This window comes from Neovison vison, chromosome 5 (assembly GCF_020171115.1).
Source record: "Neovison vison isolate M4711 chromosome 5, ASM_NN_V1, whole genome shotgun sequence".
Taxonomy (NCBI): Eukaryota; Metazoa; Chordata; class Mammalia; order Carnivora; family Mustelidae; genus Neogale; species Neogale vison.
Window position 1 is genome coordinate 1,045,932 of NC_058095.1, and position 24,540 is coordinate 1,070,471.

General features: G+C 66.3%; 1 protein-coding gene across 3 annotated transcripts; it reads right to left on the reverse strand.

Moving 5' to 3' along the window:
• Positions 1-274: 274 nt before the first annotated feature.
• On the reverse strand, positions 275-24,039 carry ASPSCR1 (ASPSCR1 tether for SLC2A4, UBX domain containing). 3 transcript variants are annotated; one of them, XM_044247198.1, is made up of 17 exons: positions 23,514-23,692; positions 23,067-23,122; positions 22,724-22,818; positions 21,700-21,814; positions 20,703-20,803; positions 13,749-13,806; positions 12,688-12,761; positions 11,997-12,393; positions 6,191-6,330; positions 5,898-5,979; positions 5,433-5,499; positions 4,726-4,788; positions 4,121-4,173; positions 1,007-1,058; positions 707-776; positions 453-628; positions 275-374 (listed from the first exon to the last, which is right to left on the reverse strand). In XM_044247198.1, the coding sequence occupies exons 4-17, from the start codon at positions 21,739-21,741 to the stop codon at positions 361-363; spliced, it is 1,389 nt and encodes a 462-aa protein (XP_044103133.1). In that variant the 5' UTR covers positions 21,742-21,814; positions 22,724-22,818; positions 23,067-23,122; positions 23,514-23,692; the 3' UTR covers positions 275-360. The 3 variants fall into 3 exon arrangements, with proteins under 3 accessions (XP_044103133.1, XP_044103131.1, XP_044103132.1); XM_044247196.1 differs by lacking the exons at positions 22,724-22,818; positions 23,514-23,692 and adding an exon at positions 23,879-24,039; XM_044247197.1 differs by lacking the exon at positions 22,724-22,818.
• Positions 24,040-24,540: the final 501 nt, after the last annotated feature.

The window sequence follows — 24,540 nt, forward strand, 5'->3', positions numbered from 1 at the left end:
TCACCAGCCTGCCCTCCCCAAGTGCCCCCAGTCCCTCTGGTCCCAGTGCCCTGAGCCAGGGCGGTCCTGCCTGCACACAGCCCGGCCTGGGCCCCTTCTGGCACTCGGTAACTCCCGGTGTCAATTAGGTCACGTCAGTGGCTCAGTGGGGACGCCGGTGCCACTGTTCCCGAGCACGAGAACTCCGCACACAGCAGCACCCAGACCAGAGGCAGGACCAGTGCGCCCAGGGGACAGTGGGGACCCTTCCTGGAGAAAGGACCAAAGGAGGGTCTCGAGAGCAGCTCACGCCTTTATTTCCACTCAGGGTGGGGAGGGTTCCCGCGGCCGGCACACAGGGCACGTCCAGGCTGGTGGCGCTCACCTCTTGCTGGCTGCAATCGAGCACCAGGATGACAGACGGGGCCCCAGGAGATTGCCCCTCCCTCCCCGCAGTGCCCCTGCTACGCTACCTGGCAGCTTCAGCCACTTGGGGACCTTCCCCAGATCCCTCCTGACTGGCTGGGCCACTCCAGGGCTGGGTTCAGAGAGGCCCACTGCCCCTGCCTCGGCCGCTGGCTCTGACTCGAGGGGCGCAGGGTCAGGGGCTGGCATCGGGGGTGGGGTTCCAGCAGCCCTGGACATGCACCTGCGGGCAAAAGGCCGGGGTACAGGACGGCTGGCGTGACAGGGCAGGGCTGCTCTGCTCCCCGCTGCGGGCGCTCACCTGGCCACCAGCATGTCCGCTGCAGATGGGGAGACTGTGTGTTCCAACAGCCGAGGCTCCAGGAAGAGGCCTGCAGGACACGGAGCCCACCCTCAGGTCACAGAGACGGCCTCCCCACCACTGCTCTGCTCCGGGAGGGGATGGGGCCCAGGCAGGTGGCTGTCCTGGGAATAGAGTATCAGGCACGGGTCTCCCTCCCAGACTGGAAGGAAATCCCCTACTCTGGGGCATGTGATGAGCCAGGACACTGGGCCCAGGGCTGGCCAGCCACAGTGGGCAAAGAGAAGGACCCCCACCCACCGGTTGGTTCCTCCGCTCCGAAGTGCACGAGGGCCGCAGGGAAGAGATCCGCCTGTAGGGATAATGGGAGGCAGCTCAGGGCACCAGGCGGGACCGCAGGGAAGCAGAAAGGCCACAGGGGATGGACAGGGTGGTGGGCTGCACCACTCTCTTGTGGTGGCCTCTAGGGCCATGTGTGAAGCTTGGGGTATTCACCGGGCCCGGCGCTCCACGGAGGGTCACAGCCCCAGCCAGGTGCCCCCAACTAGAGCTGCCTGCCCCAGTGGCAGCCAGGCCAGCCGGGAGACCACAGGGGTCCCTCCAGGGGCCAGCCCCAAGCACCACACAACAGAAAGCTTTTGGAACAGGTGCGCGCTGCCTTCCGACGAGCTCCTCTCCTGCCCGCCTGGTTCCTGGGGGACCCGGGCCTGGAAGTCCCCACCCAGACACTGCCGAGGAGACGAAGGGGGACGGAGCGGTGTGGGCGGGGGTGTGGATAGAAAGACGGGGCAGCGTGGATCCAAGAATAGAGCACAGGGGGCTGCAGCTGCGGCCAGATGGGCTGCCTCAGGCTCAGGGCAAGTGCCCAGACCTGCAGACGGCAGGGACCCTTGGCTGGCCCAGGCCTGGGGAGTGGGGGGTGCTCCTGGAGCCAAGGGGCTTTAGAGTCCTGGGCAGGCAGGTGCTGCCCTGGTCAGCTAGCTCTGAGAGTTCGCTACCCAAGGCCCCAGAAGCCCACAGAGGCGTTTCCTGACCGCACTCCGGGCTGCGACCCGGTAGGAAGAGCTGGGGCTGGGCAGCGAGCAGCCCTGTCCACAGGGAACATGCTGCTGCTGCGGGGGAGCCCACAGCCCGTGCCATCGGGGGCCTGGGCACTGCCTCTCCTGAGTCTCCTTCCCTGGAGGTAGTGGTGCCCAGTTCCTGCTCGGGGTGGGTCAAGGATGACGTGCCCCTAGGACCCAGCAGGGGGCTAAACTCAAGGCTGCAGGCAGGGGGCCCCAGAGGCTACCACTCGTGTCTGTACCTGAGGGGGCTGGGGCTGCAAACCCTAACGCTGGCCAGAGGACCCTTGTCCTCCCCCTCAGTGGAAGGGGCAGCCCCCGGGTGAGTCCTTCCCCTCCGCTCTCTTAGAGAAGCTTCAAGGCCAAGCCTAGGAACACGGGACCGAAGCCGAGGGTGGGCCGGGCCAGGAAACCCCACAGCCCGTTCTGACACTGGATCAAAGCCTTGCTCAGAGGCACTGCTGCCACCAGGGCCCTGGAGGCACCAGAAGCCAGGGAGCAGGAGGGGGGCATGGGGACCGAGTGCCCAGCCCTCAGCTGACCCTCCAGGTACCGCGGCCATTCTCAGTGAGTACGAGAACGTTGTGTCTGGCCGCAGAGCCTGCGGCTGTAGGGCTTCAAGCCTCAAAGGACCCCGCTCACCAGCCAGGAGTCCTCCGGGGCCCCTGGGGTACCTTCTCCTGACCACAGCCTCCCACCAGAATGACCCCCTCGCTCGCTGACACCGCTGGGATTCCCGCCCAACGAGGGGTGATCGCCCAACATGGGAGACCACCATGACCGTCAGGAGGGAGGCCCTACCCTCCCGTTCAGGCCGAGGTGGTCTGCACAGGTCACGGGCGTCTTCAGGACCTGCTAAGGCTGACCCCTGGACCCCACACAGGTGAGGGCAGGGGGTCTGCGGGGCTCAGGACAACACCAGCACTGGAGGCAGACCGGACGGGCCCTGGGGGCTCCCGTGCCTGCCAGCGGCACCCCCACCTCCTTCCACACCCCTGTCTGCAGCCCCACCTTCCCCAGGAACTCCCTCTCCCGGCCCAGTGGCCAAAAGGGGCAGCTGGGCCCCCGTGCCTCACACCTACCCCAGGCTGTCACTCTCTCGAGCTCAGGACCGGCCCCCCGGCAGCCTCCCTCCCGGGCAGCCAGCAGCCAGAGCACAGCCCTGCCAGCGACATGAAAGCGGCGGCTTCCGCGCCCACGCCTGCTCAGCCACACAAGGGAGGAAGGCTTCCTTCCCCGAGCCCTGCCAGCTCTCTGATCGCAGGCAGGCGGGACGCCACCCCGCGCGGAGGCCCCCGCCGCTCCAGGCGGAGCTGACAGATGAAAGGAGACAGCTGCTGGTCGCTGGGGGCAGAGTGTCACCAGGAATCAGGCTGCCGGGGCAGGAGGACAGGCAGCACCCCAGGGCTCCTCGTCAGGGCGGGACTGGGCACCAGTCCCCCTCCGTCCCACAGCATCTCAGTGCAATGTTTATCAACAGGCCGGCCAGCGAGGGAGGGAGGGAGAAGGCGGGGCGGGATGCAGGAAGAGGCCCCGCGCCTCGGGGGGGCTCCTGGGGGCTGAGAAAGGGGAACTGGGGGAGTGGGGGGCAGCGCCCTGCTCCCGCCCCCTGGACTCCCTCCCTTGGTGAGCTTCCAGCCTCTGCCGGGTCTTGCCCCAAGTCCCCCACAAAGGTGGCAGCCCCAGGCAAGAGGCAGACCCCCCTGCCCCAGCTCAGACCTCGGCAGGGCCTGCCAGCCACTTAACAAGGCCCAGCCTCTGGTACTAATTAAAATATCTGAGAACACTTTGAAGGGAAACCATTAGGCCAGAGGGCTGGGGAGGCCCCAGGCGACCCTCCCAGGAGCGAAGGGACAGGACATTCTGCCCGATTCTGGAAGGCAGCCCCCAGGGGAGCACACAGAAGCACCTCACCTCACCTTCAGGGGGTCTGGGGGCCACAGGGAGGGTCGGGCAGAAGCAGACTCTAGTGGCGAGGGCGTAGCCCGTATTCCGGGCAGAGGCCTCGGGGTGCAGGGGAGAGGTGAGGCAGGGGAGAGGTGAGGCAGGGGAGAGGTGAGGCAGGGGAGAGATGAGGCAGGGAAGCAGGCGGGGCAGCAGTCGCTGCAACCTGGGGCCAAACCGGCCTGACAACGGCTGGGCAGGCCCCTCCCCGCAGGGGCAGGAAGCAAGGAGGCTGGAAAGCCCCCGACCCAGCGACCCAGCGTCGGAGGCGCTCTGTGCCCCTGCACACCCCACCCCAACCCCCTGCCCCATCCCCCGGCTACAAGGCGTCAGGCCGAGGCTCGCCTTCCAGAGCCAGGCCAGCGGCACCTGCATCCCCAGCCCCCCCAGCCCACCAGAGGGCCGGTACCTGAAAGAGGGTCAGCGTGGGGTCATCCAGGACGGTTTTTGGAGGAGTGATGACTGCAGAGAGAGAGCTGTCTGGGCCAGGAAGCCTTGCCCCCCCGCCCCTTGCCCACACTCCCCAGGGACACAGGGCTGAGGGGGAGAGGGAGGCCCAGAGCCCACGGCCTCAGCTGGGTTATTTGCAAGGGGCCCCCTCACCTCACAGCCCTCTGCCCACCTCTCCGCTGCAGCAAAAACCCTGGCAGGGGGCTCGGTGGTCTGGGACCAAGAACCCCGGCCCCACACAGTTCCCCACACAGACGGGCGGCCTGACTCCTCCCTCCCCAGATGCCCTTGGAGGGAGAAGCTTCCAGAAGCCCGGGAGAAGGGGGCGAGGTTGGAGGCAAAGGGTGCAGGGATCCGGAAGTGGGGCAAAGGCCAAGCTCCCTTCCCAGCTCCTCGTTCCTTGACTTGTCCTCAGATGACAGTGGGGCTCCCACGGTTGGGACCAGCCCACCCCCGCCGTGTTGTTTCTAGGAAACGAGCTGCTTTGAGCCCCAGCTGGGAGGGGCCAAGGGTCACTGGCACCCAGACCTTCCCAGATGCATGCAGGAGGACTGGGGAACTCACACAGGTAGAAGGGCAGCTCGGGGTCCCCCAGGTGGCTCCTCACAAAGGCCCGTAGATCCCCCACTGGAGGAGAGAGCGCAGGGTAAGCGGACAGCTCCACAGGAAGACACGGGCCACCTCAAGCCCACCCCAGGCCCGGGACCAGCCGGGCCCCATGCCACACAGACCCCCACGACCCTACGGGTGCGGGAGGCCCAGCAGCTCGCTGTCTCCGCCTCAGGTGTGCCACGACCCCGCTCCCACCCTCAAGCCAGACCGACACTCCAGGGCTGGAACCCCAAGCTCATCCCTTCCGTATCCTCCGAGACGCCTGGCCTGGCCAGGCCCCGGCCCCACTGGAGTCTCCTCCCCTGCCCACAATCCAATCCTGAACTCCGCCCTGGGGGGGCCCTTGCAGTGTGGGGCAGACTTCACCGAACCCCTCACTCAGGCCTGGGGACATTGCTGTGTGCCCTCCGGGCAGCAGCCCCAAGCCGGGGGCTCCTGCTGCTGCGGGTGCCGGACCCGCCCGTCCTCTGGGTACTCACGTCTCACCCGCACCCTAAACAGGCTGACGCAGGGGGCACCCCAGCCGTGCCCACCCCCCGACACGCTCTGCAAGCTCACGGCCCGTCCCACAGACGGCATGACCCATGACCCCCATGACCCCGACGGCCCGGCACCCGCAGCCCCGTGGTCGGGAGGAGAAGGCCGCTGGAGCCGCTCACCCGTCTCGCTGGGGCGGAAGAAGCCTTGCAGGATGTAGCGGTCAGGAAACAGGACCCTCAGGACCACCTGGGCCACAAGGATGCCACACGTCAGCACGAACAGCCGAAGCCCAGTCCATGGCCCCCTCAGGCCCATGACGGCCAGGTCCCCCGAACCCAGCCAGAAGACGCCGGGGCTGGGGCAGGCAGGAGGGCCGGCCACCCGGTCCCAGCCACCGCAGGCCTGCTCCTGGCCTGCTCCTGGCCTGCCCGCCCCTGCCTGCCCGCCCTGAGGGGCTGGTCGAGCACCACCGTGCGTGTTTGTAAAGACACATCAACGCCTGTTTCCGTCGTACGACGAGGCAGTGGTCATAACGCACGGTCGTGCAGGCCTCATGGGAAGCGTGGGGGACCCCAGCCGAGGGTGCGGGGACGGGGCCCACATTGCAGCAGGACACACGCCCAGACGCTCCCCCTTCTCCATGCCTTAGGGTAGCGCTCCAGCTTCTCCTTCCTCTGGGCCTCCCTGAAAGCCTTGGTCACCAAGGGTGCTTCTTCCAGACGCTTCCTGCAGGGGGACGGGGTGGGAGCGTGAAGGTCTGGGGTCTCCAGGGCCAACCCCAGCAGAGGCCCCACGCACCCACCCGGGCTCCGTGGGCCGCCCCGCCACATACGAACGGATGAAACGGGGACGAGAGGCCTGTCTGGAACCCCTGACCCTCAGACGTGCTGCTGAGGACGCGGGAGCAAGGAGACGGAAATGCCGATGGCACACCCACCGCTCACTCCTGAGCTGGGCCAAGCGTCTCCTCACGTCGTCCACAGTCACTTCGAAGAACTCGTCTGGCAGCTCTGCAGGCCAGGCCTGCAGCAGCTCCTCCAGGTCGGGGTGGCACACCACGGGGTCCCGGTCCACGGGCTGGCGGGCAGAGGGCTCAGTGACACGGGGCCCCTGGGCCTCCCGACTGGAGCAGCCACACAGACCCCTGAGCCAAGCCCGTACCTCACGGGCCACCCCGGTCAGTCCGAGGCCAGGGCCAGAGGGCCAGGACTGCACACCCTCCTTCCATGCCTCCTGCTCAGCCCCACGGACACAGAGACCCTCACTTGCCGGCAGGGCGTGGGCCCCTGGACTCGGCACAGCCAGGCCCAGCCGGCCAGGTCCCCCTGCTACTAGGGGGCTCCGGGAGTGGACTGAAGGGCCAGCCTCCCCCAGCAGCTACTGTGCTCACTCCCTGTCTCCACTAAGAGGCCGAGGGAGCTGCCTGTTACCAGGGTCCCCCAAATAGAGAAACTTGGGGAGCAGCACCCTGCTGGAGGCCACACTGGGGCTCCCCAGGAGGGCAGGGGAAGCAATAGCCCCCAGATTAGAGCTTTGGCAGAAACCTGCCCCACAGCTGAGCTGCCCCCAGCCCACGCTCTGACCACCCTGAGGACACAGAAAGGGACGCATCACTCCTAACTAGCAGTAACGATGAAGATGAGAGAAATCATGAGGCAGGACTTGCTGGGCCCAAGGCGCCGCCAGGGGGGTAACGGCCACCATGAGTCCCATGACCACAGGGCAGGACACCTCTAGAGGCCACGGGGCCGGGCCTGACGAGGGTGCGAAGTTCCAGCCCAGGAGGCCACCTTCTGCCCTCCGCTCTGTACCCGGCTGTGGGCACGGCAGGCTCTGGGAGTCCCCGTCCCCAGCCAACCCTCCCTCTAACCATCCCCACAGGCCGTCCTGCCCTGCAGCCGGGGCTCACCACCCTCGGGACTGACACACCTGCCGGGGTCTCCAGTGCTATCCCCCAGCCACACCCGAGGCCTTGACCGTCTACCCCAGCAGGCCTGAGGTCCCTGCAGTCCGGCCATTGCCGGGGAGTCCCAGGCCTCACGAGGCAGCCCTCCCCCTGTGAAGGGAGGTAGGTTCTCCCCAGGAAGCCCTCTGACCCGGAGGCATGGGGCAGAGCAGCTGCAAAGGGCTGGCCGCAGCTCCGGCCACAGGGCCCGTAGGTGGCTGGCTGAGGCCCCCGGGGGCTGCCCGCGCGCAGCCACAAGGATCCTGCGCTGCCGCGGGCAGTCTACACCAGAGCCTTTTGTAACAAGATGCCAGGCGCCAGGCTGCCCCCCACAGCCACGGCGCCTGCATTCCAGAAGGGCCAAGAGCTGGCCTGGGCGCCTGGGGCGGGCTGCTGGGGGGAGAGAGGGCAGGACGCGGATGCGCCCAGGCTGGGAGCCGGAGCCGTGCGTTCGCTCAAGCACGAAGCCTGCAGGCTAACGCCCGGCTCGAGGGCCACCCTGTCACAGTCTCCCACTGGGAGGACCCACCGCAGGCGCACGAGTCGCCCTGAGAACCCAGCCGTCTGGTGGCGTGCGGTCCGTGGCCCGGAAGGGAGTCTGTGTGCTCGGACCTGGCCGGCGAAGCCAGTCCCAGGGAGCCCGGCCCACTGGTTCTTGTGGTCCTCCTGGGCACTCCAGGGCCTGACCTCGGGTGGCCAGGACCGCAGGCTGCCGGCAGTGCTGGTGACCCCAAGGCCCATGGCCCGCTCCCCAGGCCACTTCCAGAAGGGGAAGGGACACCAGCAACTGGCTCTGTGCTGCTCAGGAACCATGGACTCTTGGTCACAAAACAAAATGGACAAAATTCTTCTGGGTTTTAGATCTACTTTTGGTTCCTTCTCTCCTCCTGCCGCTCACTCTGCTCCAGAAACCTGTCTGTCACATAGAAGCTGGGAGCCGGGCCCCACGCAGGAACCAGAGGGCTGGGAAAGAGCCACCAGAAGAGCCCAGGGCCAGACCTCCCGACGTCCTGGCCCCAGGCAGGCCCTGTCCCACGGGGGGAACAGACCGAAGCCCACAGTTGAGCTGCTAGGAAGGACCACCCAACTGCTCAGTGATGGAGAGAGAGGCCAGGCAGCTTCAGACACCTCTGCCTGGCCATCCCTTGGAGAGCATTTCCCTGGTGGAGAAGAGGGGCTGGGCTGGCAGTAGGGGGGAGCCAGGGAGGCTGGGGCCCGGCAGCGGCTAGGCTGAGCCCTGGTCCTGCTCCCGCCCGAGGCTCTGCCAGAAAACCACCCTCCTCCGTGGTTCCTGCTCCCGTCGTGCCCGGTCCGAGCGGTCACTCCGCAAGGCCCCTGTCTTGGGCAGGTTCGGGGAGAGGTTTGTGTATGGAGAACAAAGCTCTCGGAGACACCCTTGGGGAAAGAGAGCGCATGTGGTAGCCGCCGTGAGGGAAAGTCATGGTGGAACGCAGGATGGAGGGACAGAGAGTGAGCAGGACATCAACGGCCTTAATGCTGCCTACAAAGTGAGTGACACTGGCCAGAGCCCAGGAGGCACATGAGAGGGGCAGGAGCACGCTTTGCGGGGGACAATGGCCCAAGGCTGGACAGACACTGGACAGACACACAGCCCATTCAGAGATGGGGACGCAGTGACCAACCGCCGGCCTGGCCGGCCTGCGGAACATGCCCTGCTTCGCCGGGATGCGACGCGGGAGGGAAACCGCAGGGGGCGGCCGTGGGGCCTTGCCTACCCCTGGCCCCGCACCAGGCTCGGCGCGGGCGAAGGTAAGGCCCGGCCCAGGGTGGAGAGCCGGCAGGGCTGGGCAGGCTGGGCGCCGGGCTGACACCCTCGGCAGTGGCCGAGCAGCCCTGGGCACCCCAGGCCCCTTCTGCCGGAAGCGGCCTGGTGGCTGCTGAGGCTCATTTTCTTGACAATAATTTTCCGGGACGTGATGACACACAGAGAAAAAAATGTAAAAGGGACTTGGGGGTGACCTCAACCTCCGATTTTCCAACGTTCCTGTGAGGGCTCCTGTTGGCCTCCCCCAATCCCAGCCCAGGCCGTCCTCTGACAATGGTCTTTGGTCAAAGGGAATGTGAAGCGTTTCCCCTTGAGGCTGGGAGCCTAAACGAATCCGGACGCGAGGGCCGCAGGCCAAACCTCCGGAGTTACTCACCGAGCCGGCGCCCTGCGTCCTCCGCGGGGCTGAGCCAGAGGGCGAGGCCAGGCCGCCCCGGCTACTACCGGGAACGCCGGGCAGAGGAAACAGGAGGAGGACGGGGCAGCCGCGCACCAGCCGAGGCCCCCACACGCCCGTGCGTGACCAGACCACCGCCCCTGCGGGGGAGCCAAGGGAGTCCCCCAAGGACGGAAACCAGTGAACGCAGCTGTGGCGTGGGTCTCCGGGTGAAGACACGCGCGCGACGGCAGCCAGCCACAGACGGGAGAACACCCACGTGGCGGAGCCGTGCTGGGCGGCCCCCAAGTCCCATCAGGGTGGGGGCCCGAAGACAGAGCCCTCAGGCCCCTCCCAGCCCTGCCCAGGCGTCCAGGGCACCTCTCCCCGAAATCCGGCCGTGGCAGAGACGGCTGGAGGGCACCTTTTGGGCCATGACCTATCTGCCCTCGGCCTCTGCGGCATCCAGACTACCTGGGTCCCTGGAGACGGCTAGAAACAGCGCATACGACAAGGACATGCTAAATCCTGCCCCAGACCCACACACAGGGGACAACAGGGTGTGCTCACAGGAGGGCGCCAGAAGGGGCCTCAGGGCGAGAGGAAGAGGGCAGCAAGGGGCACCGTTCACGGTCACTGGCCCCCAGGTACCGGCCAGGCTCCTCCCTCCCTCACGTGCTCTAAACCTGCCCACACGCCGGGGCGCAAGAGTGGCCAGAGACCAGGCTGACGCCTGCCTGCAGGCAGGGCTCCGAGAAAGGCCCAGGCCCATGTCTGAGGGGCAGACCAAGCCCGGCAGGGTGAGGGGCAGGCCGGGGAGACTGCCGTCAGACGCCTGCCCTGCCCGGGGCATCAGGGCCTTTGATCAGAGACCCCCATACCGGCTGGGGGGCTGGGGAGGGGGCCCAGCCGCGCACAGGGCTGCCGGGCGGCCTCCCGGGCCGGCAGAAGGACTTCAAAGGACAGGCCAGGGGCCGCCGGGCAGCCCCCGCCTCTCCCCGCACCCCTGACGGCCAGTAAAACTACCTTCTAATAATTAACGCTTTGACATCAAAGGCAAGAGCCGCCTGGGTCTGTAAACCATCCCAGTTCTCAGCCGAGGACCTGCCTATATTTTATCCTGTCTCTTCTGACTCTTTATTTAAATCCAAAACCACACACAGGCAAAACATTAATGGGAAACTCGGAAACTCCTTTTGATTACCAAAGTGTACCTTTGAAGTTCCCCCAAAAGTTCCGTTTTGTTCCCTTCTTCCCCCCCGGGGGGGGGCTGAAAAGGGACACAAAGCAGACACCATGTGGCTGGCCAGCCCTCCGGGTGTGGGGCTGTTAGTGACAGGAGGCACGAGGCAGGCGGGGGGCGCTCCACAGCCCACCAGCTGCTGGGGCGTCCAGATCAAAGGCACATGCTGCTGGCGGCCAGGCAGCCCCTCCCTGGGACCTCTCCCACCCGGGGGCCGCGGGTTCAGAGCCCAGGGACAGAGCCCAGGGACGCCCAGGGATCCCAGGCCCAGACAGCAACCACCTACGGGAGAGTGCAGCCCAGAGCCCCCCGGATGTCCACAGGGCCCTCTGCAGCTTCCCAAGGGATCCGCAGAGCCGTGGCCCGGCCGGGCCAGCGACCCACCAGCCACATGCCCTGTGTCTTCAGGGCGGAAGAAGGGCCGGCCAGCCCTGACCCCAAGGTCCAGCCCCCAAACACAGGCGTCCCCAGGAAGAGCTAGCCCAGACGGAGTCAGACCCCAACCACACAGGTCTGCTTTCAGCGACGGAGTCCGGGCCAGGTCACAAAGGGCATGAGAGCGGGGACTGTGGATGAGTCCCTCACACAGCCCCACCACTGCCTCCCCAGGATGGACCATCACGACACTCGGGACTGGCCCGCTCCCCCACCCCATCCACTCAGCCCACCAAGGGTGTCTGGCGAGGGAGCAGGAAAAGGCCCTCTGAAAGGACGTGGGCTCTGTCCCACGGCCAGGCCTTCCCTACCCACCACCCCCTAAGGTCCCTGGGCCCCAGACCCTCCAGCCTCCCCAGATGTGCAACCTGGAAGCCAGAAGGACCCCAGGAGAGACAGGACGCCAGCGGGTGTGTCTCTGCCCGGAGAACAGGCTGCTGCACTCATGAACGGAGCTCAGCTGAAACATCAGCTCTGACCCCCAGAGAAGATGCTCCCGGACAGACGGCACCCAAACGGGATGGCTCCTTGGGAGGCGGGGATGGAGCACAGGGGGCAGTCCACGCAAAACCTCAGCAGATGCGTGAAATGCAGGCAAGGAGGCCTGCCCGGCACGCCCACTGGCCCCCAGCAGGACCCAGCCCACCGGACGCAGGGACGCGGGCTCACGAACACAGACAGCAGGCGACGAGCGATGCCGGAGCCGCCTGCAAGTCCGAGGCCAGTCAACAGGCCGGCCCAGGCACATGGGGGGCCCACGCTGAAGCCCGAGGCCGCCCCCTCCCGGCGTGACCGTGCTTGCGGGGACACCCCCATCACAGGCCCACTACAATGCGGCCTCTACAAGATCCGGGCTGAACAATCACTTCCCAGAGAAGACACGTGCCCATCGCCCTGCCACACCCCCAGGCTAACGAGGTCGGGAGGAAGGAGCCCCAGCACCCAGTCTGCTTCTTACCGGCTCTGCCTCTGGCGGGGGCTCCTGGCCAGGCCTCGACTTCTTCGGCTTGGAGGGGCCTCCGGGGCTGGAGAAGGACTTAGGCAGTTTGGCTGAAGGTGACATCAGAGACCGGGCCAAGCCGGAGGGGCCCCCCAGTCGCTGCCCCCCACCTGAGAAAGGAACAAAGGGGGCGGGCGCGGGTTCCTTGGAGATCTGCTTGGCTGGAGTGTCCACACGGCCGGCCCCTGAGATGTCTGCTTCGTCCTGATGGCTCACGTCCCCCCGGCTGAGCCCCGCTGAACCCAGCGGGGGCAGAGGGCTGCCGGCAGCCTGGTCAGCCGACAGCGAGGCGGTAGGGCTTCCTGGGGCTCTGCTCCGTGAAAGCCCAGCAGAGCTGCATCGCCTCATGGCAAACCTGAGGGTGCAGACCCAGAGAGCGAGTGAACCGCCACACGGAGCGCGCCCCCCTGCCTGGGTCTCCTGGCCCCGCACGTGATCCTCTGGCCCCCCGAAGGTGCTGCCAGCCCCTGCCCCCCCAGGCCAGCCCCCACCCCCCAAGCCAGCCGCTGCCGCACAGGCCCCCGGGGAATGGGCAGCCATCGGGCCAGGGTCCCAGATCAAGGGGACAGGGCCACAGTCGGGGGGGGAGGTGCCCATTTTCTCTGCCATTCTTCCCTGTTTGCCACTCGACGGACTCTGAGGCCCCCACCTGATGATGGCGCTGCCCCCTGTGAGGCCAAGGGACTTGAGTGTCGTGGCCTGCAAGGAGGCTCTGCCGGCCACCTGTGAGGGGGGAACAGGACACACGGCTGAGCCTCACGGACAGCATTCCCCCACCTGGCTGCCCAGGCCAAAGGCACCTCCCGCTGGCTCCCTCCGCCTACTCGGTCGCCACTGGCCCCACAGGGGCCCCCAGCTAGCCTCTGGGGGACACCAGCTCCCAGCAGGCTTGGGTCCTGCTTCCTGCAGCCTGACCAGCCCCCGAGCGTTTGCTGGCTGGTCAGCAGCCGCCTCCCCCACCTCACCCCAGCCGTGGCCCGGGCAGGCACGGCTCAGGCCCAGGTCAGCCACACGTGGACTGCTGGCCACCTCTGTGGGCTGCCCCACCATGAGGGCCTCCGTCCAGGCAGAAGTGCACGAGGTCAGTGCCCGTCTCCTCTGGGGGAAGATGTGTCCTCCCTGGACCCCTCACAGACAGCCCTGGGACCCCTGAGCCTCATAGCCCGTGCTGGGGAACCTTGAGTGGGGATGGGCAGGGGAGCAGGTCCCTTCCACACCAGGGCCCCTTGGGGACAGCGGCCACCCAGGGCCAGGGAAGGGTGCTTGGCCAGGGTCAAAACAAAAAGCCCCTGTGAGCCAGGGGACCCAGCGCCGGGAGGGTCCCCAGTCACAGGCGGGCGGGGACAGGCTACACCCGCACCATGCTGCACTCAGTTTGAAAAAGATCAAAACAAGGAGCAGAGCAAATATTTATTAAAATGAAACCACTTTTGTGACTCTCAGGCTCTGAGAGACGCTGGGAAAACAAACAGGGCGTCGGGGAGGTTTGGGGAGCGGCCCGGGCGGCCCGCGGTCAGCGCCAGGGGAGCCGACGCTCTGCTTTTTTCCATGAAACACATCACGCTTTCAGAGCCGTCTCCCCGGCCGCTGCTTTGAAGGCGGGTCTGAGAGAGTGAATTTTCCAGATTGGAAAGCAGGGCCGGGCCGTGTGGTGACTTGGGGGCGGGCGCTGGGGCCGGGCCGGGCAGGCGGGCCGGGCTGCTCACCTACCTCATCCCTCATGTACACACAGACCGGGCTGGCCTCGCTCGGCGGCTCCAGGCACTCCCTGCGGGGGGAGCAGAGGAAAGCTCACAGGCCAGCCGTGGGAGCCCCCCCCACCCCGGAGCACCCCCGGGGCAGCCCGGCAGGACACTGCGGCTAGGTCCACTCTGGCCCCCTCAAGGCCACCAGGAGGAGACAGCTAGCCGCTGGTGGCGAGCCTCCTGCCCGAAGGCCCTGGGGGTGTTTCCCAGCTCCCGGCTCAGAAGAGACCAGCCACCTGCCAGACACATCTGGACTCACGGTCCACTGTGCGGAAATGGGGGTGGGGCTCATGGTCCACCGCGGAGGGTCAACTATGAGAAAGAAGCCCAGAGCTCGGGCTTCTATCGGAAGCCAGGCCCCAAGAGCGCTGCTGACCCCTGAAGGGCCGGGAGCAGCTCGGGGCAGGCACCCATCAAGTGGACTCCAGGGAGAGTGTCCAGGTCCCTGAGGCCACAAGCACGTGACCCCAGGTCCCGGCCAGGGGCAGAGAGCACTGGTCTTCAAGCTGCATGTGGACATGTCGGCCCGCAGCCTGTACCCAGGACAGGAGGATCCGTGATGCAGGAGGGCCGTGATGCCCCCCAGCGTCAGACCCTCACGCCCAGGGGGCCGAGCAGGATGAGACAGAGGCTCCCTACAGCCGCCAAAACCCGCGTCACTGAGAAGCCGTCAAAGCAGAGACTGGGGCGGGCGTGGGTGTCGGTGTGGCCGTGCACACGCCCCAGCCGCCATCACGCACAGGCTGGGCACCAGGGCAACGCGGGGGCAGATGGGACCAGAAATGCCACGAGCGCTCCATGCGCTCCACCCAGACGGCTGCGGGCGTCCTCCCCTCGTAAGCGGGACCCCCGGACAGAAGGGAAGAGCCCCCCAGAGGGGCAGCTGGACAGACAGGCGTGCAGGTGCACACACACGCACACACCTGCTCCCAGACACGCCTGTGCAACACTGGATCCCAACTCCTGAGGTGCGGCCCCGCGCTGACGGTGAGGCTCCCGGGCGCAGGCCGCCCGAGGCCCGGCTTTGGCCCTTCAACTGTGGTGCCAGAGCAAGAGGTCGGCCCCGTCGGGGTTTCCTATCACGTTGCTCCAACTTGGGCCCCGTGAACGCCAGTTCAAGACCACAAGTGGAGTGCCCCCTCTGGTCCCCCTCCTCCAAGCAGGGCCCACCAGAGTGGGAGGCCGGGAGTGACAGCAGGCCATGCAGTGAGACCCCACCAGGGCCCGGAGCTCAACATGCAGACATGCCTGGACCAGAAGACCAGCAGCTGAGCTATAGACCAGAAGCAACAGGGCCCCCGGCTGCCCACGGACACTCCGGACGTACCCTGGCCCCGAGACCTGGAATCCAATCCCTGGCCCGACTCAACGTGGTGTTTCTCCTCTTTCTCCTGCTTGCTTCCAGGGCGTTCGAGTGCTGCCCAGAGCCAGCTACTGTGACCCGCGAGGGAGGGGCGGCCCTGCTCCCGCCCCAGCCCAGCCAGCCCTGCTGCCTCCCACCAACCCCCCAGGGAAGGTGGGGGCCCCTTGGCTAACAGCCCCCCATGAAGCTCACCCCATGCTCTTCTCAAACCCCTGCCTACAATGCAGCTGCCCCCAGACAAGGCTGCCGGCATGTACCAGAGCAAAGCTGGGGGCCTGGCCACGGGAAGGGCGACCTTGCAGGCACAACACGGCCAGGGGTGCTCACTAAGACCCCAGGCCTCAGGAAAACAGAGGACCCCAAAAGGGGACAGAGGAAAAGTGAAGGGACCTCAGTCGACAGAGATGTGCCCAGCCAGCAAGGTCCTGGGGCAGAGAGGAAGGAAGGGGGTCCTGGAGCCGTCTGGACTCAGGAAGCTGGGCAGCCACACACTGGCCATGCCAACACCCAGCCCACCCGAGGGAGCCCTCTCTGCACTCACAGGACCTCTGGCCGGGCACACTTTCTCCAAGTCCAGCTCCGGGCACCTGATGTCCCCACAAATCACAAATGGGGGTGGGGGGGTGGGGGGGGCGGCGGAGCCCAGGGAAGGCCTGCCTGCCTCTGTGCCCTCGAGGCCCCTGGACATCAAAGCCAGCACGTCTTTGATGTGCGGCTCCCCCAGAGGGATCGGGTTCCTTGCGTGGGGATCTGAGGGCAGGCCTGTAAACAAGCCAGGGGAGGGGCAGCCGCAATGGCTTCCAGACCTTCCCGGCCAATGAGCAGAGCTCTCCCTCCAATACAGCAGACAGGGATGGTCCAGAGCTTTGGCCCAGCGCTCCCTGCAACAGAGACCCCAGCAAAGCCCCGAGACTCTCGGAGGGGGCTGGGCCAGGGGCCTCCTGAAGATGAACCCGGTGTCCGACTTGCTCCCATGCCCCAGGCCCAGGCAGAGCCGCAGGCAACCCGAGGCCGGGCCTGGTGCGGGGGACCTCCGTGGGCGCCTGCCGCCCCTCGTCAGATGCTGCCCCAGACCCGCAGGATGGCGCCAGCTCCGTCCAAGGCCAGCAAACCCGCTCCTCTGGTTGGGCCAGAGCCCAGCGGGTACGGCCGGGCAGGGCAGACATGCTGTTGCCATTGGCTTCATGAACGTTCTTCGCTCACCACGAAGGGGCTGGCACCACGGGCAGGAGACACCCATCCACCCAGGGCCGGCTCCCAGCAGGGCACTGTGCTGGGGCGCAAGCCAGGTATCCGGAGACCCTATTTACCTCACCTCCTTGGGCCTGACCAAGCCAAGCAGGTACAAACATGGGTGTTGCCAACACAAACCCAGTGCCACCGCGTTCCCCACGTCAGCACAAAAGGGACAAAACCCAACCCAAACAACGGGGCCGGGTTTCAGGCACAGCGGCCACTAGAAGGCCCAACTTGGGGCCACATCCCAAGGGGCCAGGCAATGCGTACCCCAACACAGAGATGAGGTCAGGGCCGGAAGGAGCCACGGGGTCCCTCCTCCAGGGTGGATGGGGCAGGGGTGGTTTCAAGAGGGAAATTTCCTTTCCTTCCCAAAGAAGGATGGGGGCGGTAGCCAAGAACTCTGACACACTCCTCAATGTGACCCCGGGCTGGTCCCCAAGCTCACAGCAGCCCCCCTGCAGTCCACTGTGCCCCGGGGTCACACAACACTGAGGGAACCATGCACACAGCCTGCCCTTCCCAGGGACATTCAAAGCCGTTTCCTACCAGTGCGACAGACGGCGCTGAGAGCACAGGCTCAGCCACGAAGCCCGGCGGGGAGCAGAGGGACCCCGGGCACCGGGCAGCAGCCCGGGAGTCGCAGGCCTGGAGCCCCTCTCCCTGGGGCTGTCCCTTCCTCAGAGAGCTGAGAAGTCAGGAGGACTGGCCAGTCCGTTCAGAGGCTGGTCTGTGTGCGGCGGCCCCCAGTCCCGTGTGGGCATGGAGCACGTCTACGGCTACAGCCCACGGGGAGACCAGTCCAAGAGTGAGACACGCCAGATTTCAAAGCCCTCCGTCCGGCAGGGAATGAAAAATACCTCATTCTCCTGTGGATCACATGTTCAAAGCCCAACGATCCGGACACACAGGGTCAAGTCCTTCAAAGTCCTAAGATTAACTGCACCTGTTCTCACTGTTCTTTTGATGTGGCTGCCCCAAACGCAGATCACCTCCATGGCCCACACGTGTGGCACAGGTGGCATGTCCAGTGGCCAGTTAGCTGATCCAGATGCTGGTGGGCAGGGCAGGGCCACCGTGCAGAAGAGCTGCCCCCCGGCCAGCAGTGGCCCCCAGAAGCCGTGCTCCCTCCGCCAGCGTCCTGGCAAGCAGAGCACACCGCTGCCCTGGGACACGGACCTCTGCCCGAGAGCACCGGCGAGGGGACCCAGCCCCCTTGCTCATCCCCCTCTCGCAGACCTGGAATTCCCAGAGTCGCCAGCCTCCACCGGAGTCCACGGGTGTTGACCCCTACGAGGGTCTGTCGGGGGGCCACATACGGGTCCACGTCCAGTGTCCCTGCCTGGTGGGCCGCCCCCGCATGGCTCCAATGTGCATCACCAGCTAATTGGGCACGGGGCCGGGACCCGGGGATGACGCTGCCACCTGTCCCCCTCACGTGAACCCTGCTCTGTGGTTAGTGAACGCCAGCTCCCGAGAGGTGCGCAGAACCTCAGAGACCAGGCTCAGCGCGGGGCCTCTGCTGGCCTCGCCTTCTGCCCCTAGAAGCTGGTCAGTGGGGACCTGGGGACCCGGTCGGGCAGCTGGACGGTCCGCTCCTGCTCTCCGCGGGGCTGGTGGCACACGGCAGGCGCACATCGCAGCCGTGGACAGGCGCTGGGAGCGCAATGCAGAGAGGACACAGCCTGCTCTGGACGCCACAAAAGACAGGCACGCAGCGCATGTTCGCGGATGTTCTGCTGCCAACTCCAACCGCCCAGCTCCTCCCGGGGCGAGCCCCCACCTCCCCAGAGTTGTCCCCACCCCACTCAGCTCCCTAAACCCCATTGGCAGCTTCCCCCTCCCGAGACCGATCTACCGTTTCCTCCTCTGTTTCCGTCCCCCAGCTGGCCAGGCACCAAGTCCTGCGTGTTGCCACAGGGGACACTGATTCCTTTAGGATTTCAGTTTCCAGGGGCACCTGGGGGGCTCAGTTGCTTGAACGTTTGCCTTCAGCTCAGGTCATGATCCTGGAGTCCCGAGATCGAGTCCCACACCAGGCTCCCTGCTCAGCGGGGGAGCTCCTTCTCCCTCTGACCTTCCTCATCATGCTCTCTCTCGCTCAAATAAATAAATAAAATCTTAAAGAGAAATATTTCAGTTTCCAGTACGGCTCGTTTTGTTCTCCTCCTGGTGGACCCTGTCTGCCGTTCGGTGGTGCGGTCTCAGTGGCATCCTGAGACCACGCACGAGAGGCGAATGGGTGACCTTTCAGGCCCGGAAACAGCTTTGTCCATGCTCACGCTCACAGTACCTCGATGGATAGCTAGTTCTAGAACACACGCTCTCCTACAGGTCTGGAAGGCACTGATCAGCCAGCTTCCCGGCGCTGCGGGCCTCCTGCAGGCCTGCCCGGTGTCTGAGCATGGAGAACGGGCCCTTCGGCCTCAGCTCCTGCTGCTCCACAGTGGGGGGGGGGGTGGTCGGACAGGCACAGCAGAGGGTTGAGCAGCCACAGCCCGGGAGTGTGTGCCGAAGCTCACGGGTCTGAGTGCCCGCTGTCCTGCTCGCTTGCCTGTGGGAGCCGCTGGGGGAGGGACACGCTCACATCATCGCCCGTTCTTGGAACAGCACCTTCAGTCCAGAGAGCCCTGAGCACTGCCTCCAGCACCAGCAGCACAACGCAGGAGGGGAGCTAAGGCCCCTGCCTGCTCTGCCTCCTCTACCACCCATCCTCCCCTCCTGCCCCCTTGCCTAGCCATCGCCCACCCCACCCTCGATGTGGCACGGCCACTGCCTGGGCTCTGAGTCGTAGCTTCATGAAGTCCTTCAGTGTTGGTCTAGTCGCCTTTTAGGAGGAGGATGAATGACACGCTCCGTTCCATGAACCTTCTTTTCTTCGTTTTTGCCGCAGGGCCCTTACGCCTGCCATCCCCTTGGCCCAGAAAGCTCCTTCGCAGATCCTGGTGCTGCTGCTCCCGAACCCTCCCCGCCCAACCACCCAGGAAATGCTGCCCTGTCGCCTCCCAAGGCGCCCTCCCTTCTCTGTGACATCTTCGGGTGGCTCTGTGCACCTGCCTATCCGCTCCGGAGCCCATCTCGGCTCGGTGCGACAGCCCCGCCTGTGCTGAGTGGTCCTGACGAAAGAGGGACAGACAGACACAGCCCCTGAGGGCAGGTACCCGTGGCCCCAGAGCCGAGCTCTGACCAGCACCTCCTCCCCCGGACGTCCCATCCTCTTCTGAAAGTAAGGGGACCAGAAGCCCAGCCTCACCCAGCCAACAGGAATTCCGCCCAAGTCACACAACAGGCAGCAGCAGCAGCACAGGGAGGCCATCACGGCCACCGATCAGCGAAGCAGGAGCGCCTGGGGAATGCACAGAGGCTGGCGGAGGGAAGGCAACCCTGGCTGCCGGGCCCAGGCTCGGAGGAGCAGAAGGTAGCCACCTGGTCTAGGCCCAGCAGCGTCGGCAGCTACATCACTAAAAGGACCGGCACGCCAGAAATGGGACGAGAAGCCCCAGTGGGACAGCTCAGGTTGGGGGAAGGGGAGGCAGGAATCGGCTGCAGGGACCACAGGGGCCACGGTCAGACCAGCAGGCGCTGTCCTGTGGTGAGGCTCTGTCCCCAGGAAAGCCCGACCTGGAGGCCCCCTGTCCACAGACACGCCTCAGGGCCAGGCCCGTTCTCAGGACTGGACACACATTCACCCACCCCATCCTCACATCCCCGCGGGAGCGCCCCAGACGGCCGGCGACCGGCCCCGGGCCACACACAGAGCACCACACCCTCCCACGGCCCTTCCACTGTTGTGAGTGGACGAAGATCTCTGAGCCAAAATGAAATACCAAAAAGCAAAGCCCCACACTCTGACACATTCAAAAACAACATTTACACCGTTGACCACTGATGAAAACTGACACGTCAGATGCCACTAAGATTTTCTCTTTAAACAGGACATGGTTCCACGGTAAGAAAGTTTTATACCCAAACCCCTGGTCCACTGAGGAGCCCAGAGCCCCGTTCCCCTCACCGCTCACCGAGCCCCCCGTGACGACAGAAGCACGGCTCTGCCCTTCCAGGAGGACACAGATGGCACATGGTCATGACGGGAGGCCCAGCAAGAAAGATGAGCTGCGGGCCACCGGCCCCCGCTGGGGCAGCAAACGGACCGGCGGCCCCTTCATCTGAAACCGGTCCCCTCACCAGGACCACAGAGCCCAAGAGGCACGGCCTCAGGCCACGGCAAACCTCGGGGCTGTGGCTCCGGACCAGGCCCCTGGCCTGGCAGCACCCGCAGCACAGTGGGGCAGAGTCCGGAACCAGGTCACCGGCGCTCACCTGGTCTGTGCAAAATGGCTGAGCAGCTCCCAGAGCGTCTGGCCCGAGCAGAAAGTGTCCTGCAACCGAGAGCCGTCGTCCAGCTGCAGAGCAATGCGAACCTGAGGGGCGCGGGTGCAGGACACCAGTCAGGAAGGAAAGCGGCGGGTCCTGTCGCAGACCCGCGTCCGCGTCTCAGGGCACAGGTAAGAGAGCCCTGTCCCTCGGGGCTGCCGGGATCGCGTGGGCGTGTGGGAAGCCGCCCCGAATGCTGCCAACGTCTGCCGCCGCGCTGGAAGCTGCCGGACTCGGGGCCGGCCCTTCACGCAGCAACAGACGAGGAGTGCGCACCCCCCCACCCCGATTCTCTCCGCGGACCAGCTCCGGGCATGACGGCTACCTCTGTAAGTGGGGATGTGGGTCTACCTCCCCTGTCCCTCTGCTGCGTGACAGGCACACCAGGGGACGTGTGCCCAGAGCCCGCGGGCGAGCGTGTATCCGACACCCACCAGCACCGCCCCCGGCCCCACTGTGGCCGTCTCCACCCATGATAACCGTGGGGTTGTCCACCTCCGTCTCCACAACCTAAGAGTCACTGATCTGGTGGAGAGCCGCAGGCCACAGTCAGACTTGGGCCACGGACCGGGCGAGGCCCGGGAGGTCCAGGGTGAAGCCTGGGCCCCTGGGCCACCGTCCTCCCCAAACGAGGCTGCACGCAACATCCCACGGGACTCTGCAGGCTCCAGACAATTCCCCGAGCACAGTCATCAGGCCGGCGAGTGCTGCTGGGAGACACAGCGCCAGCTAGCTCACCCAGGAGACAGAACCCGAACGAAGACTGAAAAGGCTCCCTTCCCATCCACAGCTGACCCCGGACAGCGTGGGTCGCGGGGACACGGGCCTCACTGGCACACCGCCCACCATTTACCCTAACACTCCTGTGACGGCGGCCTCCCCCAGCCCAAACAGCCTGAAGGAAAGAGCCAGAGGCAGCACCTGCCCCCTGAAAGCCGCCTACCGTGTTCTCGGGGCCCTCGCGGCTCCGGGAGACGGGCACCATCTCCAGCTTGGCATTGTTGGGTAGGTTGGCGAATCTCCACTGGAGAGAGAGGTCAAGCACATTCCTTTGAAACCTGCAAAACAGGCCATAGCTCGCGGGCTGCCTGACACAGCCCAGCGTTCACACGGTGCTGGCACAGCCCCACTAGGAGCAGGGGGCCCCCCGGGCAGTGCCCCCCGGCTGCAGGAACAGCAGTACAGCCTGCAAGCCAGCCGGGACACAGTGGGCCCCCGTCTGCAGCGGGTCTTCGAATGGAAAAGAGTGCCGACTGACTCAGCTTTGAATGTACAAGGAAAAGAGCAAGAGAGAGAAACCAGAAACGGGTCACTGTCTGGGGCAGACCAAGGGGCTGTCCACCCCCACCAGGCGTAAAGCAGCCACATGCCCAAGTCCAGGCTCAAAAAATAAAAACACACCCAGGGGTGACTAAACGCGGGGTTCTCACCTGCCTCTGGCAGGTGGGGGGATGGGCGGGGGTACAGAAAGAGCACAAGCCTCGGTGACAGCATGGCAGGGGACAGCCAGGACGGAGCACAGCCCCGGGATTCTCAGTGGCAGCATGGGTGAGGCCCAGGAAAGCAAGCGCCCGCACGAAGGGCCACTCTCGTCCCTGACGTGAAGACAGCCACACCATCACGACATGCGGCTAAGGCGAAAAGTTCTTGGGTGGAACTGAAACCCACACCTGACCAAAGCAGGCTTCTGGCCCTTTCGTAGTTTCAGACCACTTGGGAATCCGGTGGAAGCCCCCTCTCTAGAAAAACGCCCGCACACGGAGACCCATGCGTGTAACTCCGCAGCAGCGGGGCCACCTGACCCGCCCCCAGCTTGCAGGGGTTTTCCTGTTTCTGCAAGACCACGTCCTCTTGCTCTCAGAGCCCCACCAGGAACTTACACAACCAAATGCACAAAAACCCTCTGCGGAGACCCCTAGAAAAGACACATCCATATCCTAACCCCAGAACCAGGAATGGGACCTTACTTGAAAATAAGGGCGTGGCAGCTCTAACTGAGTTAAGGATCTGGAGATGAGGTCATCCTGGACTGGGGTGCGCCCTAAATCCACTGACAAGTGTCCTTATAGGAGACAGAGGAAGGGAAGACACGCAACAGAGAGAGAGAAGGCCACGTGAGGAAGAGGCAGAGGCGGAGGGCAGCCACCAGCAGGTGGAGAGGTGACGGAGGCTCCTCTCCTAGTCTTGCCAGCACCGTGGCCCTGCCCATGCCTTGACTTTGGGCATCTGTGAGAAAACGAACGTGTTGGCTTAAGACCCCAGGCGGGGCGCTGGGCAGGGGTGGACGGACTTGGACCCCAGCAAACTCACTTCAGATCGTATTCGCTGGGGTTGAAGTCCTGTCGCCGGCATGTGTCCTCCAGAACCTAGGAGTCAGACCACAGGCCCGTGAGCCACCGTGTCCGGCCGGCCGCTGGGCTGGCAGCACACAGTCCCTCTCCGTGAACTAACGGGCTGTCCACTCGACAGGCGCACACCCCTCCCCTGCAACCCCTGTTCACCGCGGGCCGGCACCGGGCCTGCCCCCCGGCACCCGGCCTGCGGGGCAGCCCCCACCACACCCCTCTCGCTACGCGGGGGGCCTCTCCGCCGGCTGCGCGTCACCGTCCTCCCCACGGGCCGCCGGCACACACGGCCCCCGCCCCGGGCCCCGCGAGCACGCGGCTCAGGCCGCCAGTCCCCCACGCTGGGGCTGCTCCCCGCCCGGCCTGCCCAGCGGGGCCCGGGGCGCTTCCTGCGGCGGCGCTTGCCCCGCACCAAGCGCACGAGTGACTCAGCAGGTCAGTTTCCAAGCGCCACGGCCGCACGCCAGGGGACACCGGGCCGGGGACACGGCTCGGGGCTCCGCCGCGGACTCCGTGGGGCGAAAGGAGGTGCCGCGCCCGGACTCCCGCCAGCCCGACCCCAGCCCCGCAGGGACCCGCAGAGCCCCTGAACCCCAAGCCCGACGCGGAAGGGGGCGGGCCCGTCGCGCCAGGAGGCCGCTCATTGGCCGCCTCGAGCCCCGCCCCCTCACGCCCCGCCCCGCGCCCCCCTCCCGGCCCCAACCGCAGGCGCGGGCCGGACGCCGCCCGCCCGCCCGCCGCTCTCCCGGCCGCAGCCACCGCCCGCCGCCGCCGGACCTGCAACAGCACGGTGCTCGGCGTCACCTTCACCGTGTGGCGCCGCCCGTTCGGGGCCAGCACCGACACCGCGGAGCCCCCTCCGCCTGCCGGGGCCGCCATCTTCCGCTCACGTGACCCGCCGCCGCCAGGCCGGCGTCAAACCACTTTCTCGCTAACAGCCGGGACGCGCAGCCACGCGGTGGCGGGGCGGGGCCTGAGGGGGCGGAGCTCGCGCGCGCTTCCGGGTCCGCCGCGGCGGCCGGGCCCCGCCCCCGAGGTCCGGGCCCCGCCCCCGAATCGGGCCCGCGCCAGGGCGCGTTCGCCGAGCTGCGGAGAGCTCTTAGCCTGCGTGGTCCGGCGCCAACACCCCAACGGGCGCCTCGTGGCTGCGGGCCGCGAGCTCGTGTGGCCTGGGCTCCGGGTCCCCGCCGGGCCACCACGCCTCGCCGGCCTGCGCCTCTCTCGCCCTTCGGCCCCAGCTCCAGCGCCCGCTGACCTGCCCCTTCTTCCTGCCCACTGTCCCCAAGTCCCCCCGCGGTCACTGCGCCTGCAGCCCTGGGGGGGGGGTGGCGTGAAGGTCAGGGACCGGCTCGGGGTAAAGGCCGGCCAGAGGCTCCAGACCAGAGAGAGTGCATTGGGTGAAAGTCCGAGACCAGCGCTCTACAGGCTCCGTGCCGGGC